General features: G+C 34.6%; 4 protein-coding genes across 12 annotated transcripts; 3 read left to right on the top strand and 1 right to left on the bottom strand.

Annotated features, from left to right (window-relative positions):
• The first annotated feature begins 667 nt into the window (after window positions 1–667).
• Window positions 668–4354, top strand: LOC107409711 (uncharacterized). The gene is made up of 6 exons (XM_048465114.2): window positions 668–913; window positions 2225–2317; window positions 2813–2945; window positions 3261–3549; window positions 3668–3722; window positions 3916–4354. The coding sequence occupies exons 1-6, from the start codon at window positions 791–793 to the stop codon at window positions 3988–3990; spliced, it is 768 nt and encodes a 255-aa protein (XP_048321071.1). The 5' UTR covers window positions 668–790; the 3' UTR covers window positions 3991–4354.
• Window positions 4355–4643: 289 nt separating this feature from the next.
• LOC107409700 (nudix hydrolase 23, chloroplastic) lies at window positions 4644–8890 on the top strand. Of its 8 annotated transcripts, none has more exons than XM_048465107.2 (8): window positions 4662–5217; window positions 6080–6211; window positions 6402–6478; window positions 6646–6781; window positions 6872–7012; window positions 7110–7168; window positions 8149–8218; window positions 8410–8890. In XM_048465107.2, exons 1-7 carry the CDS (start codon window positions 4918–4920, stop codon window positions 8207–8209), a joined length of 906 nt encoding a protein of 301 aa, XP_048321064.2. In that variant the 5' UTR covers window positions 4662–4917; the 3' UTR covers window positions 8210–8218; window positions 8410–8890. The 8 variants fall into 8 exon arrangements, with proteins under 8 accessions (XP_048321068.1, XP_048321067.1, XP_048321069.1 ...); XM_048465105.2 differs by having other exon boundaries at window positions 8149–8258; XM_048465104.2 differs by having other exon boundaries at window positions 4663–5217; window positions 8149–8258; window positions 8425–8890.
• A 621-nt stretch (window positions 8891–9511) lies between these two features.
• LOC107409556 (metal tolerance protein C2) lies at window positions 9512–13377 on the top strand. 2 transcript variants are annotated; one of them, XM_060812849.1, is made up of 11 exons: window positions 9512–10265; window positions 10371–10479; window positions 10622–10661; window positions 11159–11235; window positions 11378–11466; window positions 11812–11881; window positions 12020–12058; window positions 12134–12284; window positions 12359–12448; window positions 12630–12667; window positions 13081–13377. In XM_060812849.1, exons 1-11 carry the CDS (start codon window positions 9809–9811, stop codon window positions 13100–13102), a joined length of 1182 nt encoding a protein of 393 aa, XP_060668832.1. In that variant the 5' UTR covers window positions 9512–9808; the 3' UTR covers window positions 13103–13377. The 2 variants fall into 2 exon arrangements, with proteins under 2 accessions (XP_060668832.1, XP_048321806.1); XM_048465849.2 differs by lacking the exon at window positions 13081–13377 and having other exon boundaries at window positions 9516–10265; window positions 12630–12900.
• A 1111-nt stretch (window positions 13378–14488) lies between these two features.
• On the bottom strand, window positions 14489–16928 carry LOC107408728 (probable L-type lectin-domain containing receptor kinase S.5). The gene has a single exon (XM_016016137.4). It carries the CDS (start codon window positions 16611–16613, stop codon window positions 14622–14624), a length of 1992 nt encoding a protein of 663 aa, XP_015871623.3. The 5' UTR covers window positions 16614–16928; the 3' UTR covers window positions 14489–14621.
• Window positions 16929–18981: the final 2053 nt, after the last annotated feature.

Below are 18981 nucleotides of genomic sequence, written 5' to 3'. Positions count from 1 at the left end.
ATAAAATTAGCTAAGATTTTTTGATTTGGTTAATTTGGTAAGCACGAGACATGCTTTTTAGCATTATAGAATGAATGAGGTGGAAATATTGTAAACCCATAGTTAAGAAATAAATGGGATCTAGTTAGACATCTTTATTCATGTGAATATCTTCTTTTCTTGGTCTTCTCATCATGGAAATTTTTGGTCCCCTATGCATTCAAAAAGGGAGCTTCTTTTTGCTTTCTTTATTATCAATATCATTATTATAATTTTTTTTTTTTTTTGTTCGTTCCTTTATTAGAATGTCTATGGAATATTATGCCATGCAAGTATGATTATTAAGGATGATCTTCCTATATGTTATGTATCAAAAAGGATATAGATGGCCAACAAAGTAATACATACTTTTAAAAAATAATCCAAAGTGTGCGTTATTGAAAGTCACCTATCCATATGCTGAAGTCCATTGGTTTAGCCTAGCCCAAACTTCCTTTATAGTTTTAGTATGTTTCATAGGAGGCACCAGGCTGACATGTTGTCCTCTGTTGTACTGAATTTGTAATAACGTCAAACTAGAAGTGGCACGAAATAGTAAAATACCAATACTATCCGGTTTTAACTATTTGACCCGAATTACGATGGAGTCTCCGAGTCGACCCGGAAAAAATAACCGGCGCAGCGTAGGCGCAGGTTCAGGGGTACGGACTAGTCCACTCAATCCCTTATTCCCTCTGTCACTGTGTGTGTTTGTAATTGTATCCCCAAGGCTGAGGGTGAGTCTTTTTGTGTTGTTTTGAGGGAAGCAAAAATGAATATCGCCATGAAAGCTGCGTGGATAAGCTCAAAACCTAACAACTCCATTTATGTGAAGGCTGCCCTATTTCATTCCACTCCTGTCTTGGATCGTAGACGACGCAATTACTGGGATGCTGTTAGTTTCTCTCTCTATTATATTATATGTTTGTAATGGTCAATAAAATCATTATTAAATTTCATTTTTTTATTTTGTTTCCCTTATAATCTCTGCAATTGTCTTCTTAAAATTTTGGTTTTTTTGGGTTTGCCAGAGTTATATTTTAGGTGAAGAATTCCTTGTGGCATTTGTTCCTGCATATTATACCATTTAGTAATGGTTTAGAATCAATCTGTAAAATGGAATAAATTATTAAATTGTCCTGTTAGCATCTAATAAATTATTTTGGAGGTGTTTATTTACTTGGTTATTGAGACAAGATTGATTCTTTATTTTCCATGTCATTGCTTAATTTAAGCAAGGCAAAAAGGTGGTCATTTATATTAACATTTATGGATTATATGCAACTTCTGTACTAATCTCAGGTGCATAGAAAAACTTTGGAATGTTGCTTGCACTGATAGTTCAACTGACTTTCATTAGCATATTGCTGCTTTGGGATTTTAATCCGCATTCTATGTGAAATATTATACTCTAGCCACGGAGATTGGATACAGTTTCCTGATTGGCGGTCCATGGATCACGAATTCACATATATATGGGTAGGTGTGCGTCTAGCATCAAAAGTATTAAATATTTCTAATCACAGCCTATTACTGAAAACAAGTTGGGCAACGAAGTTCAGTTAAAGCACTTATAAGAAAGGATTCCTTCAGATTACTGTTTAAGGCTTCAGATGAGAGAGGGTCAAAGAAAAGATAGTTAAGACAGACAGGAGGTCCAACGGTGCAACAGAAGATATAACCTTAGACAGAGCGAAATGAATGAAAAGGGTTTGGTGTGTTTACTGATTTGGTTAAGCTTTTCTTTGGTTCAAGAATTATCTGATATAAATGTATATTAGTAACTGTGAATTATGAATACTCATGGATATAAATCACGATAACTCTGTAGAATAGTCAGAATCAGACAAATTCTGTAGTAACCGTGTCCTTGATATGATGCACGATTAATCGGTGATGAGGAGGGTATATGCCTGTCTTTAGACGTTCAAAACATATTCTTGTTGTGCTGTCAACTAAGCGTCCAACTATTTGTGCAAACAAGTTAAAAAGTTATACGTTCATCTTTTTGCTTGGAGGTAATTTTTTACTCTTTATATAGTTATCTATGACTTGCAGGAATTTCTTTCTTTATTTTATGCTGTTTCCATATTACATAAGATATACACAACTATATCAGCTTTTAAAGTTCATTTGTATTCTTTTCTTTTCTTTCCCTTATACTTTGTTTCTTCTTTCTCATATTAAACAAGAATTTTATTTGCAGAGGAACAACTATTATTCTAAAAGGTTCAGAAAGTTGCATGCAAAACAATCATTGCTGCGCAGTGTCAGTGACTATGCAGACTTCATGTTTCAGGTTTCAATTTGACATATTATCAAGTTGCTATTTATTATTGACAAAATATTTGCTATTTTATTTATACTTCTGTTAATTCTTGCTTTATACTTACAAATGATTTAATTTTTTTCAGCCTCGGCAGTTTATATACAATTTTGATATACTTTTGTGGTCTCTCTCTCCTTTTTGTATGGGGGAAGGGGGAAGAGTAGAATTATATATTGTTTGAAACATCAAACATCAAACATCTAACAGTAAACAGTATCATTCTATTATTAATAGAGCAGAGAGTTGATTTTTCTTTCGGAAGTAAAACAAAGATTCTTTCTCTGATACTGATATCTCACTTTCGGTTGAGTACTGATTTGACATTGTCAAAGTTTAACTGATTATTAATATTGGTATTTTGCCATATATATTTTTCATAATTTTACCTTTTCCAGTTTCCTTCTTTGATGTGATGTTTTTTTCGGAGGGTCATGATTGTTCTGACAATTCTTTTGGGTGACACAGAGCTGGAAGGATGAGTATGATGAGGATGACCCATCTTCAAGTAGAGGCACCTCATGGTTTAGAAAGCAATACTCAGCCAAGGGCTCCAGAAGGGAAAGAGCTGGCAGTCAAGGATCTCGGTACTGGACCAGAAGTAAGGACTATTCAAGTTCTGATGCATTTATGTGATCTGTCTCGTGGATACATCGAACAATATGTTATAGGATTCTCTGCCCTTCTCTTCAATGACTTTTGTAGAGGAAATGTTTAGGCTGAATTTGCTCTTGAAATATTATGGACTGTACGTTAAAGACATATTAAGAGCTTTAATATGGTTTTTTGTTTGCCAAAGGTTGCTGGGAAAGTTCTTTGTGATTTACCCTGCAAGCTATTAGCATCCCATAGATGGTTTATGCTTATCGTGCATTATTTATGTATTCATGCTAATTTCTGGATAAACCTTTGGCAGGAGGTTTCCAGGTTTGTGAAGATGATGATGTTGATATGGAGACCATCTTCCGTTCCGCATTTGGTGGGAATCGATTCTATTATTGGTCATTTATTAATGAAGAGAATCCTCAATGGAGAAGCTCATCAAACTACAATGGGAGGTCTTGGAATTGGAGACGTCGGATTGACGAAGAATATGAATCTTCATCTGAGTATGACAGTTCAGAGTCTTCGGATACAAGATCAGATAGAATGGCCCTTGGCTTGAATGCTTCTGGTCCTTTAACACTTGAAGATGTTAAAAATGCGTAAGTTTCCTCACTAGTTTTTCTTTGTTCAACTATTTGTTCGCCCTTATCAATCACAACCATTGACATATATATATATATATAATATATTTAACATCCATTGATATTTAAATTTCAGATATAGAACCTGTGCTCTAAAATGGCACCCTGATCGTCATCATGGCTCTTCCAAGGTATTCACCATGCATTTAATTCTGATTTTCCATATGCATAAATATTGAGTATAAAACTGTAAGTATGTTTACCATACGTTTGAAAATGCGGATTGCTCAATTCTACCAGTGCTTTCTATTTTACCAGAACAAAAAAAGAAAAAAAAGAAAAAAGAAAAAAAAGGGTCTTACTAACATTACGAACTTCAAGCAGACTGTTGCAGAGGAGAAGTTCAAGCTGTGCAGTGCTGCATATCAATCATTATGTGATAAGCTGGTAGCTGATTAAGAATGCCGCCCAAAACCCTGCAAGTCGGAATCTTATAGTGTTCGACTTGCTTGGTGCTTATTTATTTTTTCATACTAGTTCTTTTTTTTTTTTTTTTTCTTTTTTCTTTTTTGGGGTTAAGGTAGTTTTACATATTAGTTGAATGTAACATATTCATAAAAATTGTATCAAATTTGTAGTTTGAGAATTTTGAGAAGTTTGAGAATTTTGAGAAACCATGAATTTGTCACTGTGGTTTTTCAACAAAGGCAATTTCCACAATACTTATCCATTTTGCATTATTGGATGAGTGGGAGGATATGATGTATTGCTTCTGATTTATTAACTAGTAAGTGAAACACAACCATTCTTTATCCAACCTCTATTATTCTCTCTTTTATATATTTCATTTATTTATTATTATTATTTTTTCATTGATCGAACTTTAAGATATGCTTACTCTTTCTTTTTATTTTATTTTTTTATTTCTTAATTTACAAATTAATTTGGATTCAATTTTTGTTTGGTGGAACACAAATTCATTTAGCAATTTATAAAATTTAAGAAAAGGATTTGTGGATTTATACATATATTTTTAATTAGAAAAACGACAACTAACTGATAAGAGATTGGATAGAGGATACATGGACGAGCTCACGTGGCATGATCAACGGTTTTGGAAGATTACCAAATCTGAAAAATTCCCGATCAAAAATCAAAAATCAAAAATTTCAACGTAAAGTTCTTAAAATGATGTGGGTGATTGTGAGCGAGTCAGACTCCAACCAGGAAGTGGCGTAGATTGGCCGAGTTGACGCGGGACGATGATGGGTTTGCGTTGGAAGCCGACGATACCAAAACCCGAATCGTTCCCAGCGCTCTGAATTTCAATCTTGGTACGGCTATTCTGGCTATTTGGGGGGAAAAAAAAAAAAAAAAAGATATAGAATGCTAAAGGCTATTCAGATTCTGGGTTCTTCTTCAGGATTCGTTTCGCATCATTGGAAACGCCATACAAGTGCTGGGTTTTCCTTCGTAGCAATCTCCATCAAGCCCTTGTCATCTACTTCACCATCGCGTTCTTGTTTAAGAGGAGTAGCCACAACTAGTACTTCATCGTCGTTCTTGCCCATGTCTTCTTCAACTAGCCGAACTCATTGTTCCAGCGTATTTCCCTCCTCAGTTCGTTCTGAGTCAAACCCAGGTGGCACTTCATCGTCATCATCGTCAGTTGCGGTGCAGTCAGCTGTGCGTCTCTCTGGCGACCCCTTTTATTTTGAATTTTTTGATGGATTTGATTTGAAGTTTCTAGCACATATCAATTTTAATTCGTGGGTAATTTATAATTCGAATTTAATTGTTGATATGGGGAAATGGGTTCATTATCTTAGATTTTACTAACTTATATCTCTCATCTAATCCATAATTTAGGCAGATTTGGTTGGAGAACAGAATGAGTTTGGGCTTCTTGATGATTTCTAAAGATTTTTTTTTTTTTTTTTCCTGCTGTTTGAACCTGGTTGAATTCGTGTAATGGGCGATAACTAAGTTGCATTGTCATTATAGAGATGTTTTTTAGTTTTATCTCTGTCAGTATTTGATGATTACTAAATTTGGTTAAGCTCTTAACTAGAGTCTCCAGGCTTAAGCTTCCTTCCCTTTTTGAGTGGATATTTATTTGTGCACATTTTTCTCAGTCGAACGGATTGGCATTCTGATTTACGAAGGTTAAAAAATAGACAAAATATGAATACATGGTAACTGTTTTCACTTTTGTTTAGATAAAACCCGGCCTCCCAAAAGAAGAAAAAAGGAGGAAAAAACTAAGGTAGCTTACATAGTACTATCATAGATTGAGGCTCTGACACTATAATGGAGGTTAAAGACCAGAATCTGAGTAGTTTATAAAGGCAACATCTCTGTTTTACGGTGGCCCAACAAGCTCTTATTAACTCGTGGTACATAAGCTTTACCATGACATGTGTATTTTTCAAAAGGTTTTTTTTCCCCCTTGTATAATGCGCATCAAAATTCATAACTCTGAAGTCACTTATTTTAGTTTCAGTTACGGGATAAGCTTAAAATTCCGTGCATTTTTATTGTCATGCAGGGTAATGCTCGCAAGATCAACTTTTGTCAGTGGTGTGGGGGCGCAACAAAGCATGAAATACCTGACGGAGAGGAGAAGATAAGAGCTATTTGTACAGTTTGTGGGAAAATTGCATACCAGAACCCAAAAATGGTAAAACGTGGATGATCAAGATATTCTATTGTTGAGTTTAGAAATATGGGAAAAAGGATCGATTGATACCGTATAGATATAGCTTTTTCATTTTGATTCAAGGCTCTGATGAAATGTCATCTATATCTGGTCTAATTCCATTTTTTGCTGATGTCAATTCGTTCAATGTTTGTAAAACTGATACTAATAGGTTGTGGGTTGTCTAATCGAGCATGATAACAAGGTCCTACTTTGCAAGAGGAAGATTCAACCATCATATGATCTTTGGTATGTATGTATGAATGAAGTTTTTATTTGAAAGAGTTAACCAACATAACTTTACCTGGAAGGGGGAAAAAAATTTAAACGCCTTCAGGTCATAGATTTCTTTTGTTCTATATAGCTTCTACTGTTCTTGATATTTGCTATAATTGATCGTGCTTTTTGTCAAATAGGACTCTTCCTGCAGGTTACATGGAAATTGGGGAATCAGCTGCAGAAGGGGCAATCAGGGAAACATGGGAGGAAGCAAATGCAGAAGTGGAAGTGATATCTCCTTTTGCTCAACTGGACATCCCTCTGATTGGCCAGGTGAGGCAAAAAAATCTCCTTACTTATTTGCCTTTCAAACTCCATGTTAACTTGCTAAAAATGTTGTGCATTTTGGGATTTTTGGAGCAGACTTATATAATTTTCTTAGCAAAGTTGAAGAAGCCCAACTTTTCACCTGGTCCAGAGTCATCAGAATGCCAGCTTTTTGCACTTGATGATATACCTATTAATTCTCTGGCATTTTCGTCAATGCTGGTTTCCTTGAATTTGGTACGGTACTGCTTGTAGTTCAAGGACATGATACATGGTGAAGTCACTATCAGATATATTTCTTATGTTGTGGTGCAATATCTTTCTGTGTCTGCAGTATGTTGAAGATGTTAAGGCTGGAAGATTCAAGTTCCACTATGGTACCATTAATAAAAGGTAATTTAAGTTCAACTATATTCAAACTACAAAAGTATGATCTTCACTTCTGTGTCTAAGTATATTACTTCTGATGTTTAGTTTAAAGATAAAGCAATTCAACCTGATTTCTTGACTAATCAGGGTTGGCTATTGTTATTTTTCTGATGTGGTGGTGCTTCATAAGAAATACTGTTATATTTGAAAATGAAAGAAGCTTGCAATTAGAATCTACTTGCTAGGTGGACATACCTCAGTGATATCTGGTGGAGAAGGTGGTGGTGATAGATGCTGTGGGTGTAGAAAAGGGATTTTGGTCATGATGGTGGTTTGTGGGACCATATTCATCTTCATTTTGTTTGCTAAACAAAAAACACTATGAAGAAAGTGTGGATTTCTTTGTCTTCCAATTTTTATTTTTATTTTTTTTGGTTCAAGATGGCTTATACAAGAATAGCTGAACAGCATAAGCATGGCAAGTCCCATATGACTGAAATAAGATTAATGTAGTTTTCTCATTCACCACAACCAGAAAATCAAGTGCAATGTTCCGAATCTGCAGCTTCTGCAACCGTTTATTTTGTATATTTGGTAGGTTATATCAAAGGACTTACCTCCAACATATACATGTCATATCATAATCTACATCTATAGAGCAGCAGATAATTGTATCCATTTTAAGTTGACTTAAGAAAAGGAAGAAAATGCTATGCTTGGAAGAAAAAAAGGGTGTTGTGATCATTTATGCAAATGATAGGTAAGGGGTTTAAGAATTGACAAGATATTTTAACTGGGTAGTTCAGTGCTTCTAAATGAAGGTGCTAACCTCCTCCTTGAACTTAGAACTGTAATCTTGTTGCCAACTCCGATACTTTTAACTCATATTATTGTCTGATATGGATTTCTTTTTGATGCTGAATGTTTCTGAGCAGGATATGTTAAAAGTGATGCCATTCAGTTAAGTCTTGACGATTAATTCTTTTTTGAATTGCTATTGTCAGGCCGGGCACAAGTCCTTCTGACATTCACGCCTTTACCCTTGATTATCATATGCAATTGTGACACTTGATGGTGATTCCCTTTCCATATCCTGTGAGGTGGCAAAAATAACGTAATGATATATAAATGTTCAGAAATAAAATTTTTGCTTCCAGTTTTATTAGTTGTTTTTACATATAATAGTAGGGTTGATCTTTGTCTACATCTTTAATGGAACATGGATTTTATTTGCCATTTGGATTCTTGATCATCATGATCTCTAGCTTTGCTGGTTGCAGAAGGAAGCCGGTGTTTGAAAGTTTGAATTAGAGCTTCGAAGTATATTGGGCACACTGGAGGTGTAGAACAACCTTGGAAAATACCGTCTGTATCTTCTCCAGCCCTGGAGTCCAATGGATTCTGTTTTACTCAGTGGAGTTTAACATCAAATTCTGACATTCTTTCTGCAATTTGGATATTGGAAACAAGTCAGGTTGATCAGCCGCTCAATTTATTGATCTGAAATGAATGTTAATTCTCTTTCCCTCCCTGTCCTAGGAAAGAGCCAAGTTGTGTGATAGCCGTGGGAGGAGATATTGTAATATGCAAGTACATAAAAAAAAAGGTCGAAGTGAAAATAAATCAGTTGCTCCAAAGAAAACCAACATTTATCTTCTTGTATTTCATTTTGCTGATTGTCTCTCAGATGATAAATTGGTGCTCAAAGAAAGGAAAGAAAGTTGGGTTTTCTATGTTTTTAACTTATTATTTGCTTTTGTGGTAGAATTATTATTGACCAACAAAATTTGAAATTGATGAGAGCCATTGTGAGCGAGCTCCTGTTTTCCTTCATTAATCTTTTTTATTTTTAAATTAAGTTACTCATTTGATGAGAAAAATGCAGTGCACTTCTGTTGGATCATATCTTAAATTAAACCTTTTTTTTTTTTGGTAATAAATATCTTAAATTAAGTTCATAAGGTAATTAAAATTTTGTTCCTTACCATAAAAAAAAAAAAATGTAATTACAATTTTGACACTGATGATAATTTATAAATAAAGTCAAAGCTCTACTAGAGAACGGTACAGGATTTTTTGTTAGGGACATACTCGAAAAATCAAAAGAGGATTAGATTTTGTAATGATAATATCTCCAAAGTGATTACTCATCAATATTTTCTTTTTACTAGAAATAATATATCTTATCAACTTATCAGTTTTTTTTTTTTTTTTACCAAAAACGATGAATTATCAATATTTTATACCATACGTATAACATATTACTAAAAATGATACATAAACTTGTTCCCTAAAAGAAAAAAAAAATATATATATATATATATATATATAGTCCAAACAATAAGTTGGGTGGGGCTCCACGCGCTGGGATTGCGACCTGGAATAATTCATAAGCACAACTGAAAAAGTCCAACTTGTTTGCTTGACCTGCAGTCTTCCTTCCCTCCGGAAACTACACAGTTTGAGTCCGTACATCGTCTTCTCAGAGATAATAAATTAGGGTTTTTTTTTTTTTTAATTTTAACTTATTTTTTGGTTAATTTCAATCTCCGATTTGGAATCTCTCTGATCCTACTCCAAAAAAAAAGGTTAAGCCACCTGAGATTCAAATCTAAGACTCTTAAAATTCGAGGTTTCTATTATCGTTTGGCTCGCTCTTTGCTAATGGAGAAGAGCAGCTCATTCAACTACAGAACCGCCACCACGTTGGATAAAGAGCTCCAGTATTCTTGGAACGGAGATTTCGGACTCGGCGCCGGTGATCGGAGATTGGCGTTCTCTCGCCAAGCCTCGTTCCAGCAACCCCAGGAACCCCACACGCCCATTTCCATCCACCACAACCATAGCCATAACCAGTCCTCCGCTAAACCTTTCCTTTCGCGTAGCGTCTCTAGCATTGATATTCCTCCAGGGGCTCATCCCGAGGATGAGGATAATGTGAAATTTTTCGGGGTGCGAAAATCTTCGGCCGAGAAATTATCGGTTTTGTTGTTCGTGGTTTCGCTGTTTCGGGTTATAAGGTCTGGGAATAGGTACATGAAGAGGTTGTTCTTGTTGATTTCGCTTAATGTTGCATATTCGACCGCTGAGTTATTCATTGGGCTTTTGACGGGTCGTGTAGGTATGGACAAATCATGGTGTCTTCTTTCACTAAATTCTCTCCAAGATCTTGTCGTTTTTGTTTGTTTGTGTTTTAAGAACTCTCTTTTGCTTTTGTGTTTTTCAGGTTTGGTGTCCGATGCATTTCATTTAACTTTTGGTTGCGGCCTCTTGACATTTTCTTTGTTTGCTATGGCTGTTTCTCGAGAAAAGCCTGATGGAATTTACACTTATGGGTGAGATTAACTCTGTTACTCTGTTTATAGCCGTGAATTTGAGCTTGATTGTTTTATTTTGCCATAATGGATATTGCACTGACTCCATTTTGGATTTAAGATTAAGTGTCTTAATTAATTTAATTATTCTCTGCATCTTCAGTTACAAAAGGCTCGAGGTTTTGTCTGCGTTTACCAATGCTGTAAGTATTTTGCATTCCCCTCTTATGGTGGTTGTACGGGCTTTTCTAATATATTGGGCTTCTATTATTATATAGAGATATTATCATTCTTAGGCTACATGTTGATTGGAAATTACAATGCTAAGTTCGTTTGAGTTGATAAAAAAATGAAAGAATATATTTGTTACTTATAGAACTTTCCATGCTTTCGGTTTCATTTGGAGGCCCAATTCTGCGATGAATATCAAAGGGAGGAGATCACGTTTGCATATCTGATTCTAGGACAAATTTATAGATCATATTTTGTCAACTTGCTTGTGAAATAAACTTTGGCTCTAAATTCACTCTCTTTTAAATGAAAAAATTTTCCATTCCGTTTTCACTTTCATTTTGAAATTTCCCAATTTGCATAGGATGAGAATTCTTTTTATGTTATTATTTGTAGTTGATAATTGCTTTTCTTTTTTAACTTTTTAGTGCTGTTAATTGCAATGCTGGGCTAATATGTGTGTAGACAGCTGTTTCTGTTGTTTATGTCATTCTCCTTGGCTGTGGAAGCACTTCATGCATTCATTGAAGATGAATCTGAGCACAAGTAAGTTGATGTGGATGATCAAGTAGTTATTGCATTTAAGGGGTTACATTTCGATAAAGATTGTTGGTTCCCTATTTCGTGGTTTATATTTATTGTTCATGTGCAATACCATTTGTTGACTGCTTATCTTATCAATTCATAGGCATTACTTGATTGTTTCGGCAGTGACAAATCTGCTGGTGAATCTTATCGGTGTCTGGTTCTTCAGGAATTATGCTCGTATTAATCTTGGTAAGTTCCTTTTGCAGCTTTGAAATTTCTTTGAGAGGTTCTCTATTTCTCACAACTACCTCTTTGTACTTAAAATGAGGATGCTTTGAGGTTCAGTTGACTCTAACTATTTATTTCTCGAGAATTATGGACTTTTCTCCCTATTTTATTATTTTCAATCATATTGATGCTTCATGACATTAATATTTGTTGATAATCTATTTGGAAAGCTGTGTTCTGGTGATGGAGTCTACTAGTGTGTTGAACAAAGCTAGGGAATTAATTTTAATTCATTGGTTTCTTTTTCTGTCTCCATAACCATAATTATGAGTTTTGAACTGTAAACCCACATGGGAATTTGTACAGTTTACCGAAAAGCAGAAGATATGAACTACCACTCAGTTTGTCTGCATGTTCTTGCAGATTCCATTCGCAGGTACGTTAAGTTCCATTGGTCCTCTTAACTCTTTTAAGTTAAAATTTGTTTGTATTGATGCAATCTTGTTTTTTATCTTTAATTTCCATTTCTCGTATATGCATCCGACTGAAGTTGGGTACATCCATTGTTTTTCAGTGCAGGTTTGATATTGGCATCCTGGTTTTTGTCACTTGGGTAATTACTGCTTCACTTCTTGTCTCAAGCATACCTCTCCTTTTTATCCTCCCTCATTTTTGCCTCCAATTGCAGGGTTCAGAATGCTGAAGTTTTGTGTCTCGGACTAGTTTCTGCTGCAGTTTTTATGCTTGTCATGCCGCTCTTTATGGCAACTGGTGGTATCTTGCTTCAGATGGCCCCACGTAGCGTTCCACCATCAGCATTGAGTAAATGCTCGAGACAGGTAATGTATATCCATCTCATTTTAAGCAAATATTATTTTTAATTTCTTTTAATTAATTTCAATGTTCTTGTTAGATTGCTGCCCGTGAAGATGTATCTGAAGTTTCTCAAGCTCGCTTTTGGGAGTTGGTGCCTGGTCATGTTGTTGGTTCACTCACAATGCAGGTAAATTATTGAAAAGTTCTCTATTTATTTCCAGTTTAGTCTTGCACAGTTTTGTATCTCCGTGAATATTAGTCCTTTATTTGTTCAGATTTTTTTTTTTTTTTTTTTTTTTTTGGGTCATGTTTCTTCAAAGTTTAGAAATTAAGCACTTTGTTCTTGTTTTGGCGGATAATGCTTGCAGGTGAAGAAAGGGATGGATGATAGATCAATTTTCCAATTTGTGCATGGTTTATACCATGAATTGGGCATACGGGACTTGACAGTGCAAGTTGATAATGTGTGAGCATTTCTTCCGTGTGACGATTGGTCGTTGATAAAAGCAAATTTTGGGTTGTGTGTAGTTTACGGTGTCATTACTTTTTCATCACCAACCACAGTGTACGCCGGTAGTGGATAATTGTAAAATATTTCCTATTAATTTTATTGATAATTAAATTAATATTTCCTGTTAATGGTTGAGTATATTTAGCTATTATTTTATTCAGTATTATATTCTGTTGATGAAAATAGTTAGTATAACCAATAAATAAAGCTTGATTAGTGGTATATAACTCCTTTAAAAGGGTTTTTCAAAAAAAAAAAAGAAAAATCTGCTTTAAGAGGGTTAAAAAGGATTTAAACTCTCAGCAATTAAATACTCGACTAGGCATTTAAATGAAGCCTTACGGAATTGACTCAAACCGGATGATTCAGGTGGGTTTTTATTTTTCGTTTTGTTACGGTTTTTCTGTTTTTTGAATATATTATTTAATTTAAGTGAGGGAGAGAGAGCATAGTGTTTCCAAAAACACATGGGGCTTGGTGATTGCATTTATTTTTTAATCTGTCAAATTGGAGATGACTGTATTGTACAACAAAATGCCCTTACCACGAGAAAATCTTGCATGCAACGGTGGTACCAGGTCAGCTGATACCACTCCAAACTCCTTTCATGTCACGTTTTAAAAGTACCATATCAGATTAATTTATCATCTCATTATTATCTTAATTATTTTTTTTAAGGATGAAATCTTTTTGCACGCACCGGTTTATCTTTCTCACCTTTCCCTTCCAGGGCTTACAAATTTCATTTATCTGCACATTTCAACCTAAGCTGCAAATCCTTTAAAAGAATTAAAAATTAAAAAAATAAAAATAAATAGCATTATTAATCTTCTTTGGAGTGCCTTTGTTTGATTGTTTGTCTTCTTTTTTTTTTTTTTCCCATAAAAAAGGCTTCACTTTTCTATATCTTTATCATCATTTTTTTGTTTTTATGAAGCTTCACAGCTTAACTCTCTCTATCTCTCTGTGTATTTCTCTATCTTCTCTGTTCCTCATTTTTTTTGTTTCTTTTTTTCTTTTTTTTGGCTCTTTTAAAGTTTATATTTAAAAAAAAAAAAAAAAGCGCAAAAAGAAAGGGTTTGGTTGAGGTTTAGATCTAGTGAAGCTAAGGTTGTTTGAAGCCATGGAGACATTCAATCTGTATTCGTTTTTTGGCCCTTCAAATTTAGAAAAATAAAACCCGCTATCTTTTTTGTCCTTTTCATCTGAGCTTTGTTTTTGAAACCTTTGGTTGAATCTTGTATTTTCTTAGTTTTTTTGTTCTTCAAAAACCTACCATTACCATAAGCCCATAACAATTTGGTGTTCTTCAATTTCTTAAGAAATCGACCAGGAGAGGAAGAGAGATCTATAAAAAATGTTAGCTGTAGGAGCCATACGGATGGAAGAAAGAAGCAGTAAAGCGCGTGCAAAAGTTTTACATTTTCCAAAAAAAAAAATTAATTGAGTTGATGAGCAGGTATGACATGGCATTTTCTTACATATGGCATAAAATTACTTGAAGTGGTACTAAGTGAGCTGGTACCACCGCTGCATGCAAGATTTTCTCCCTTACCACAGTTTCAACTGTAATGAACTTATTATACCAGCTAGGGCCTTTTTTGTTATAAAGTAGGAAAAATAGAGATTTATTTGCATCAAGAGAAATGCCTGCATTACGGCCTAACAACCGAAAAGCTCTTAACCTGCAAACAAAATAACCATCCTATTTGCTAATTGTGAAAAATAAACCTGTAATATGGAAAGACTGCGCATTTCCGACCGCAGAAAATTACACCTAGTTATGTATAAGCAGGAATTACAAAACAGCATGCCAATTCATTTTTCTGGTCTTCAGCAAAGATTTCTTTTATCTTCCAGTAAGTTGTGTGAACCTGGTTTGCATAGAGGTCTCTGAGTAATTTGGGAATGAAGGCATGGGAGGCCACATAAAAGTAGGAATGTCAGTGGACACCAGTGGAGGATCAGCTTCCCCTATAAGAACCTTCAAAACAGCTCTCATGGAGGGTCTCTCATGTGGGTTTGGATGACAGCAGGCTAATCCCAAGATCAGAACACGAACCATTTCTTCCTCGTCATACTCTTTCAATCTCAAATCAACAGCATCATGTATCTTTCCTTTACTGTAAAGCTCCCAGAGGCAATGGACAATGCTGTTGTTGTAATTGTTCTGCTCATATTGATTACCAGGCTTCCTTCCACAGATAACTTCCAACACAAGAACCCCAAATGCATACACATCGGTTTCGACAGTGGCCCTTCCAATAAGAAATGATTCTGGAGCCATGTAACCTAGTGTTCCTGCAATCTCTTTTGTTGAGTGGTGAGATTTCTCACTTTGGTGAATGGTACGAGCCAATCCAAAGTCTCCAAGCTTAGCGTTGAAGTCGGAATCTAACATTATGTTGCTAGATTTTATGTCTCGGTGAAGCACCCTCTTCTCACAGCCATTGTGGAGATAATCCAGTGCCTGAGCTACACCATGAATTACGCTTTGCCTTCTTTCCCAGCTCAGTACCTTCGATTCAGCTATGGGGATGCCAAGCTTCTGATCATCACTAAATATCAATTTGTCCAGGCTACCATTCGGCATGTACTCATAAACAATAAGGAGCTCATGGCTTTCAAAGCACCACCCTATCAATTTCACCAGATTTTTGTGCCTGAGGCTGCCAATGGTGGTGACTTCTGATATGAATTCTTGCTTGCCCTGACTTGAATCCTTAGACACTCTCTTGACAGCTATTTCCTTATTACCCAAGACTCCCTTGTAGACGGTCCCAAAACCACCATTTCCGAGCTTGTTCTTTGGGTCAAATTTGTCTGTTGCTCTTCTTAGATCTTTAAGTCTGAACTTCTTAGGGGCCATGGAATAACCTTGAATCTGTTCTTCGATCCTTGGATATGAGTCCTCAAGATCCTCGCTGTCATGTTTTCTTGTCCAATACATGTAAAAGACAAGTACTCCACCTAACAAAGCTACAATCCCTGGGACTGTAATCCAAACCCACAGCAGATTTGGATTTTCACCTATATCTGAACTGTAGAAGTCCCATGACCTTATACAGTTTAGCTGGGTATGAGTATTACCTGTAGAAGCTGAGAATCCTACAAAAGTCTTCTCTGGAAGAAAGTCAGAGAGATTAACAGCCATGGTTAAAACTGGATTCTTCATTTTCCTCTCTGTTTCATTTGACACAGGAAAAAAGACACTGATATTCTTCCCGTCATACTCAACTTTCACTGTTATATCAGTGCCTGTGGAAACATTAACACCATGGTTGATAAGACGCACCTGTTTCTCGGAGTTGATGCTGTTCACATCCAACCCCACATGGTTGTTGTCGATGTCTTCCTCGTAACTCTTCCTTGTATCAAATTCTACTGCCACTATTTTGGCATGAGAGGATCCATTTGTATTTTGGTTTACAATCCCAAGCCATTTTCCATCACTGTTCTCTGGAAGGGTGGTATTCTCAGTTAAGATAAATGCCAATCCTTCTCCTGGATTTGGGTCGGGAGTGATTCTAAGGACAAATGTGGAATTGAATGATGCTATGGTGGGATGATCGCCTTTACCTTTTCTCCACAGCTTGAATGGCTTTTTGTACATGGCTCGCCCTGACAGATTTGTGATATCACCTCCACGGACGTCGGCTGTAACTTGTATAGCACCTTGGACTAAGTACGAATGACTGCGAATGAAATCATCTTCATTCTTGGTTTCAAATTTTGGATAACTAAAACTCAAGCATCCCACTTGATCAGCAAAGAAAGCTGAACACCATAGAGCTATTAGTAGGATTTGTTTAAGTAGCAGGGAAAAATGCATGGTAACCATGAGAATTGATTATTGGATCGTGGAGAGCAGAAGGAAAGCTATAAGAAATTTTCAAAGTTCTTTGGAAGAAGATCGTCGAAGAGGTGATTATATTTAAGGATAACATGCATGGCATTTCTTGTATTAGAGCAAAACTATAAAGAAACTTCATCGTAATTTCTTTTTCTTTATAAGTCCTTAAGAGTAACCGTGGACCAACTAAAAGTCCATAGTTGTACTTTGAACTATATCCAGGCTTCTAATTGCGTAAGCTATTATATAAAGACTTGTAAATCTAAGTCGGGAAGAATTTTCTGTGCTCATAGTTGGAAGTAGTTCAATGAAAATGAAATTTTGAATCGAACTTGTTTGATCATATTCTAACCTGTTCTCATTTGACTATCAGCAAGGAATTAATGTTCTAATTTGATCCAGAAATACTGGGGAAAACCCACCCCCCCCCCCCAAAAAAAAAAAAGGACCCACAAAAGAGACACAATTAGGGAACTTTATTCTTCATATTGGAAATTTATATCTTTGGTAACAAATAATGGCTTGACGGGCTACACAAGTACGGAAAATTTGGAGCACACTTAAAAGAAAGTGATGTGAAAGTCCTTCATAACATGGCTTTTCCATCTTCTAAAATAGCCACCAAAAATCTGATTGAATATTAATTTTCTCTCCATTGTCAGTCTGAAAATCAATATAAAAATTTCCATGAAAGTATCAAAAAATATCAAATATTAATAAAAAAATTATAAAAAATGATGTAAATTTGTTTTATTTCGACCCTTTCAAAAAATAAAAATTTTAAAAAAATATCGAAAAAATTTTATATATTTTAAATCATGCTGAAAATGACCTATGAAATTTTCATTTTGTGAATTTCTCAAAGCAATTTCTGAGAAATGAGGACATTAATTATACCAATGGACATGCCTGAATAAGGACAACATCAGAGCCATCAAGTCTCTAAAACATTTTCCATATTCCGTATTGGTTACGATTCTACGGTCCGCCGAATCACTATGATTTCCAGGGAAGGAAGATGGTTCATGTTCTTGCAGTTTGTTTAGATACGGTACCATGTATATTTTTCCTCTAAATGTTAAATTACTGCTTCATTTCCATTCTTACCCATATATACCATTTTTTTTATCCTTCATTTTTGCCTCTAACTAAAAATAAAATATTGCAATTTTCATTTTATGCATGCCATGCCAATGTTTGTAGGTGGCCAGTCTTGCTTCAATCATGCCATATTAAAATGATTTGATAATTTTAATATTAGATTTTTTTTTATTAGCTTTTAATTCACATCAATAATTAATATTTAAAATTTAAAAATAAACAATATAAATTTAATGACAAATTAAAATTTTATTTAAAATAAATAAATTTTATTAGAATTCAATATTAAAAAATATAATTTTAACTTTTAATGCAATTTAAAAATTTTAAAAATTAAAAATCTGATATTAACTTTGGATCTCATGTATATACACTTATTTATCATACATTAATTATAGAATTGGGTATATATTCATGTAGTTTCTGGGATGATCAGATCAATATTTGCTCTTGTCCTGTCAATATTTTATTTTGGTCCAAATCCTTAAGAAACTGAAGCTTGTCCCTTGGGATAATCTATTTCCTAAATTTCCCTTCTTTTTGTGCTTAATGTAGGTCAAATTACCAAAAAAACGATCAATAACAGAAAACACAGTGCATGTTTTTTCCACAGTTCCACAATGGTCATTAATTTCACGAGAAAGTTGAGTTTCCACATGCCATTTTACTTCCAATTTGGCGGCTACTTTTAACCGATTGGTTGACTTTTTTATATGGTATTTTAGTTTGGAAAATTTTCATTCATGTTTTTATTTTTTTAATTAGAATTAAATGTATATTTAGGAAAAATCACATTTAAAGCTCATTTATTAATTTTCATCAGTTAATTTTTATAATTTAAAATTACAAATATAATTGTAACAAAACTTAAAAGATTAACTTATCCATTTTATTTTTAAACAAAGTCAAAAAAAAAAAAATTAAATTAAATCAATCCATTATCATTGGGTCAGTGGTGGATCCCACTAGTTAACTTTTTAGGAAAATTAAAATGTCGAGCAGCCTAAATTGAAATAGCCACATGTCCACTTCATATGACCAAAATTAAGGACAATTGATGATCACATAAGCTGTATATGTGTGTATTCCGTTAGCTCGCTTTTAATAGCTATTTAGAATTGCAGGAAATGATAGCAAAACAATAACATAAATGGTAATGTGTCAACATTTTTAATTTAGGTGGTAAAATGAAAAACAATTAAAGTTTTCAAGAGTGTAACGTGTATTTTACCCAAATACAAACGACCAGTCAAGT

This window comes from Ziziphus jujuba, chromosome 11 (assembly GCF_031755915.1).
Source record: "Ziziphus jujuba cultivar Dongzao chromosome 11, ASM3175591v1".
Taxonomy (NCBI): domain Eukaryota; kingdom Viridiplantae; phylum Streptophyta; class Magnoliopsida; order Rosales; family Rhamnaceae; genus Ziziphus; species Ziziphus jujuba.
The sequence above is the reverse complement of the archived record's forward strand: the minus strand, read 5'-3'. Positions and strand labels throughout refer to the sequence as shown.

Coding starts and splice junctions, on each gene's coding strand:
- LOC107409700 (XM_048465107.2), top strand. CDS start 4,918: ATGCTAAAGGCTATTCAGATTCTGGGTTCTTCTTCAGGATTCGTTTCG. Junction 6,212..6,401: donor CATACCAGAACCCAAAAATG/GTAAAACGTGGA, acceptor TGATACTAATAG/GTTGTGGGTTGTCTAATCGA. Junction 6,479..6,645: donor CAACCATCATATGATCTTTG/GTATGTATGTAT, acceptor TTTGTCAAATAG/GACTCTTCCTGCAGGTTACA.
- LOC107408728 (XM_016016137.4), bottom strand. CDS start 16,613: ATGGTTACCATGCATTTTTCCCTGCTACTTAAACAAATCCTACTAATA.
- LOC107409556 (XM_048465849.2), top strand. CDS start 9,809: ATGGAGAAGAGCAGCTCATTCAACTACAGAACCGCCACCACGTTGGAT. Junction 10,662..11,158: donor TGTCTGCGTTTACCAATGCT/GTAAGTATTTTG, acceptor GTGTGTAGACAG/CTGTTTCTGTTGTTTATGTC. Junction 12,059..12,133: donor TCCTGGTTTTTGTCACTTGG/GTAATTACTGCT, acceptor CTCCAATTGCAG/GGTTCAGAATGCTGAAGTTT.
- LOC107409711 (XM_048465114.2), top strand. CDS start 791: ATGAATATCGCCATGAAAGCTGCGTGGATAAGCTCAAAACCTAACAAC. Junction 914..2,224: donor GACGCAATTACTGGGATGCT/GTTAGTTTCTCT, acceptor TTTTATTTGCAG/AGGAACAACTATTATTCTAA. Junction 3,723..3,915: donor GTCATCATGGCTCTTCCAAG/GTATTCACCATG, acceptor AACTTCAAGCAG/ACTGTTGCAGAGGAGAAGTT.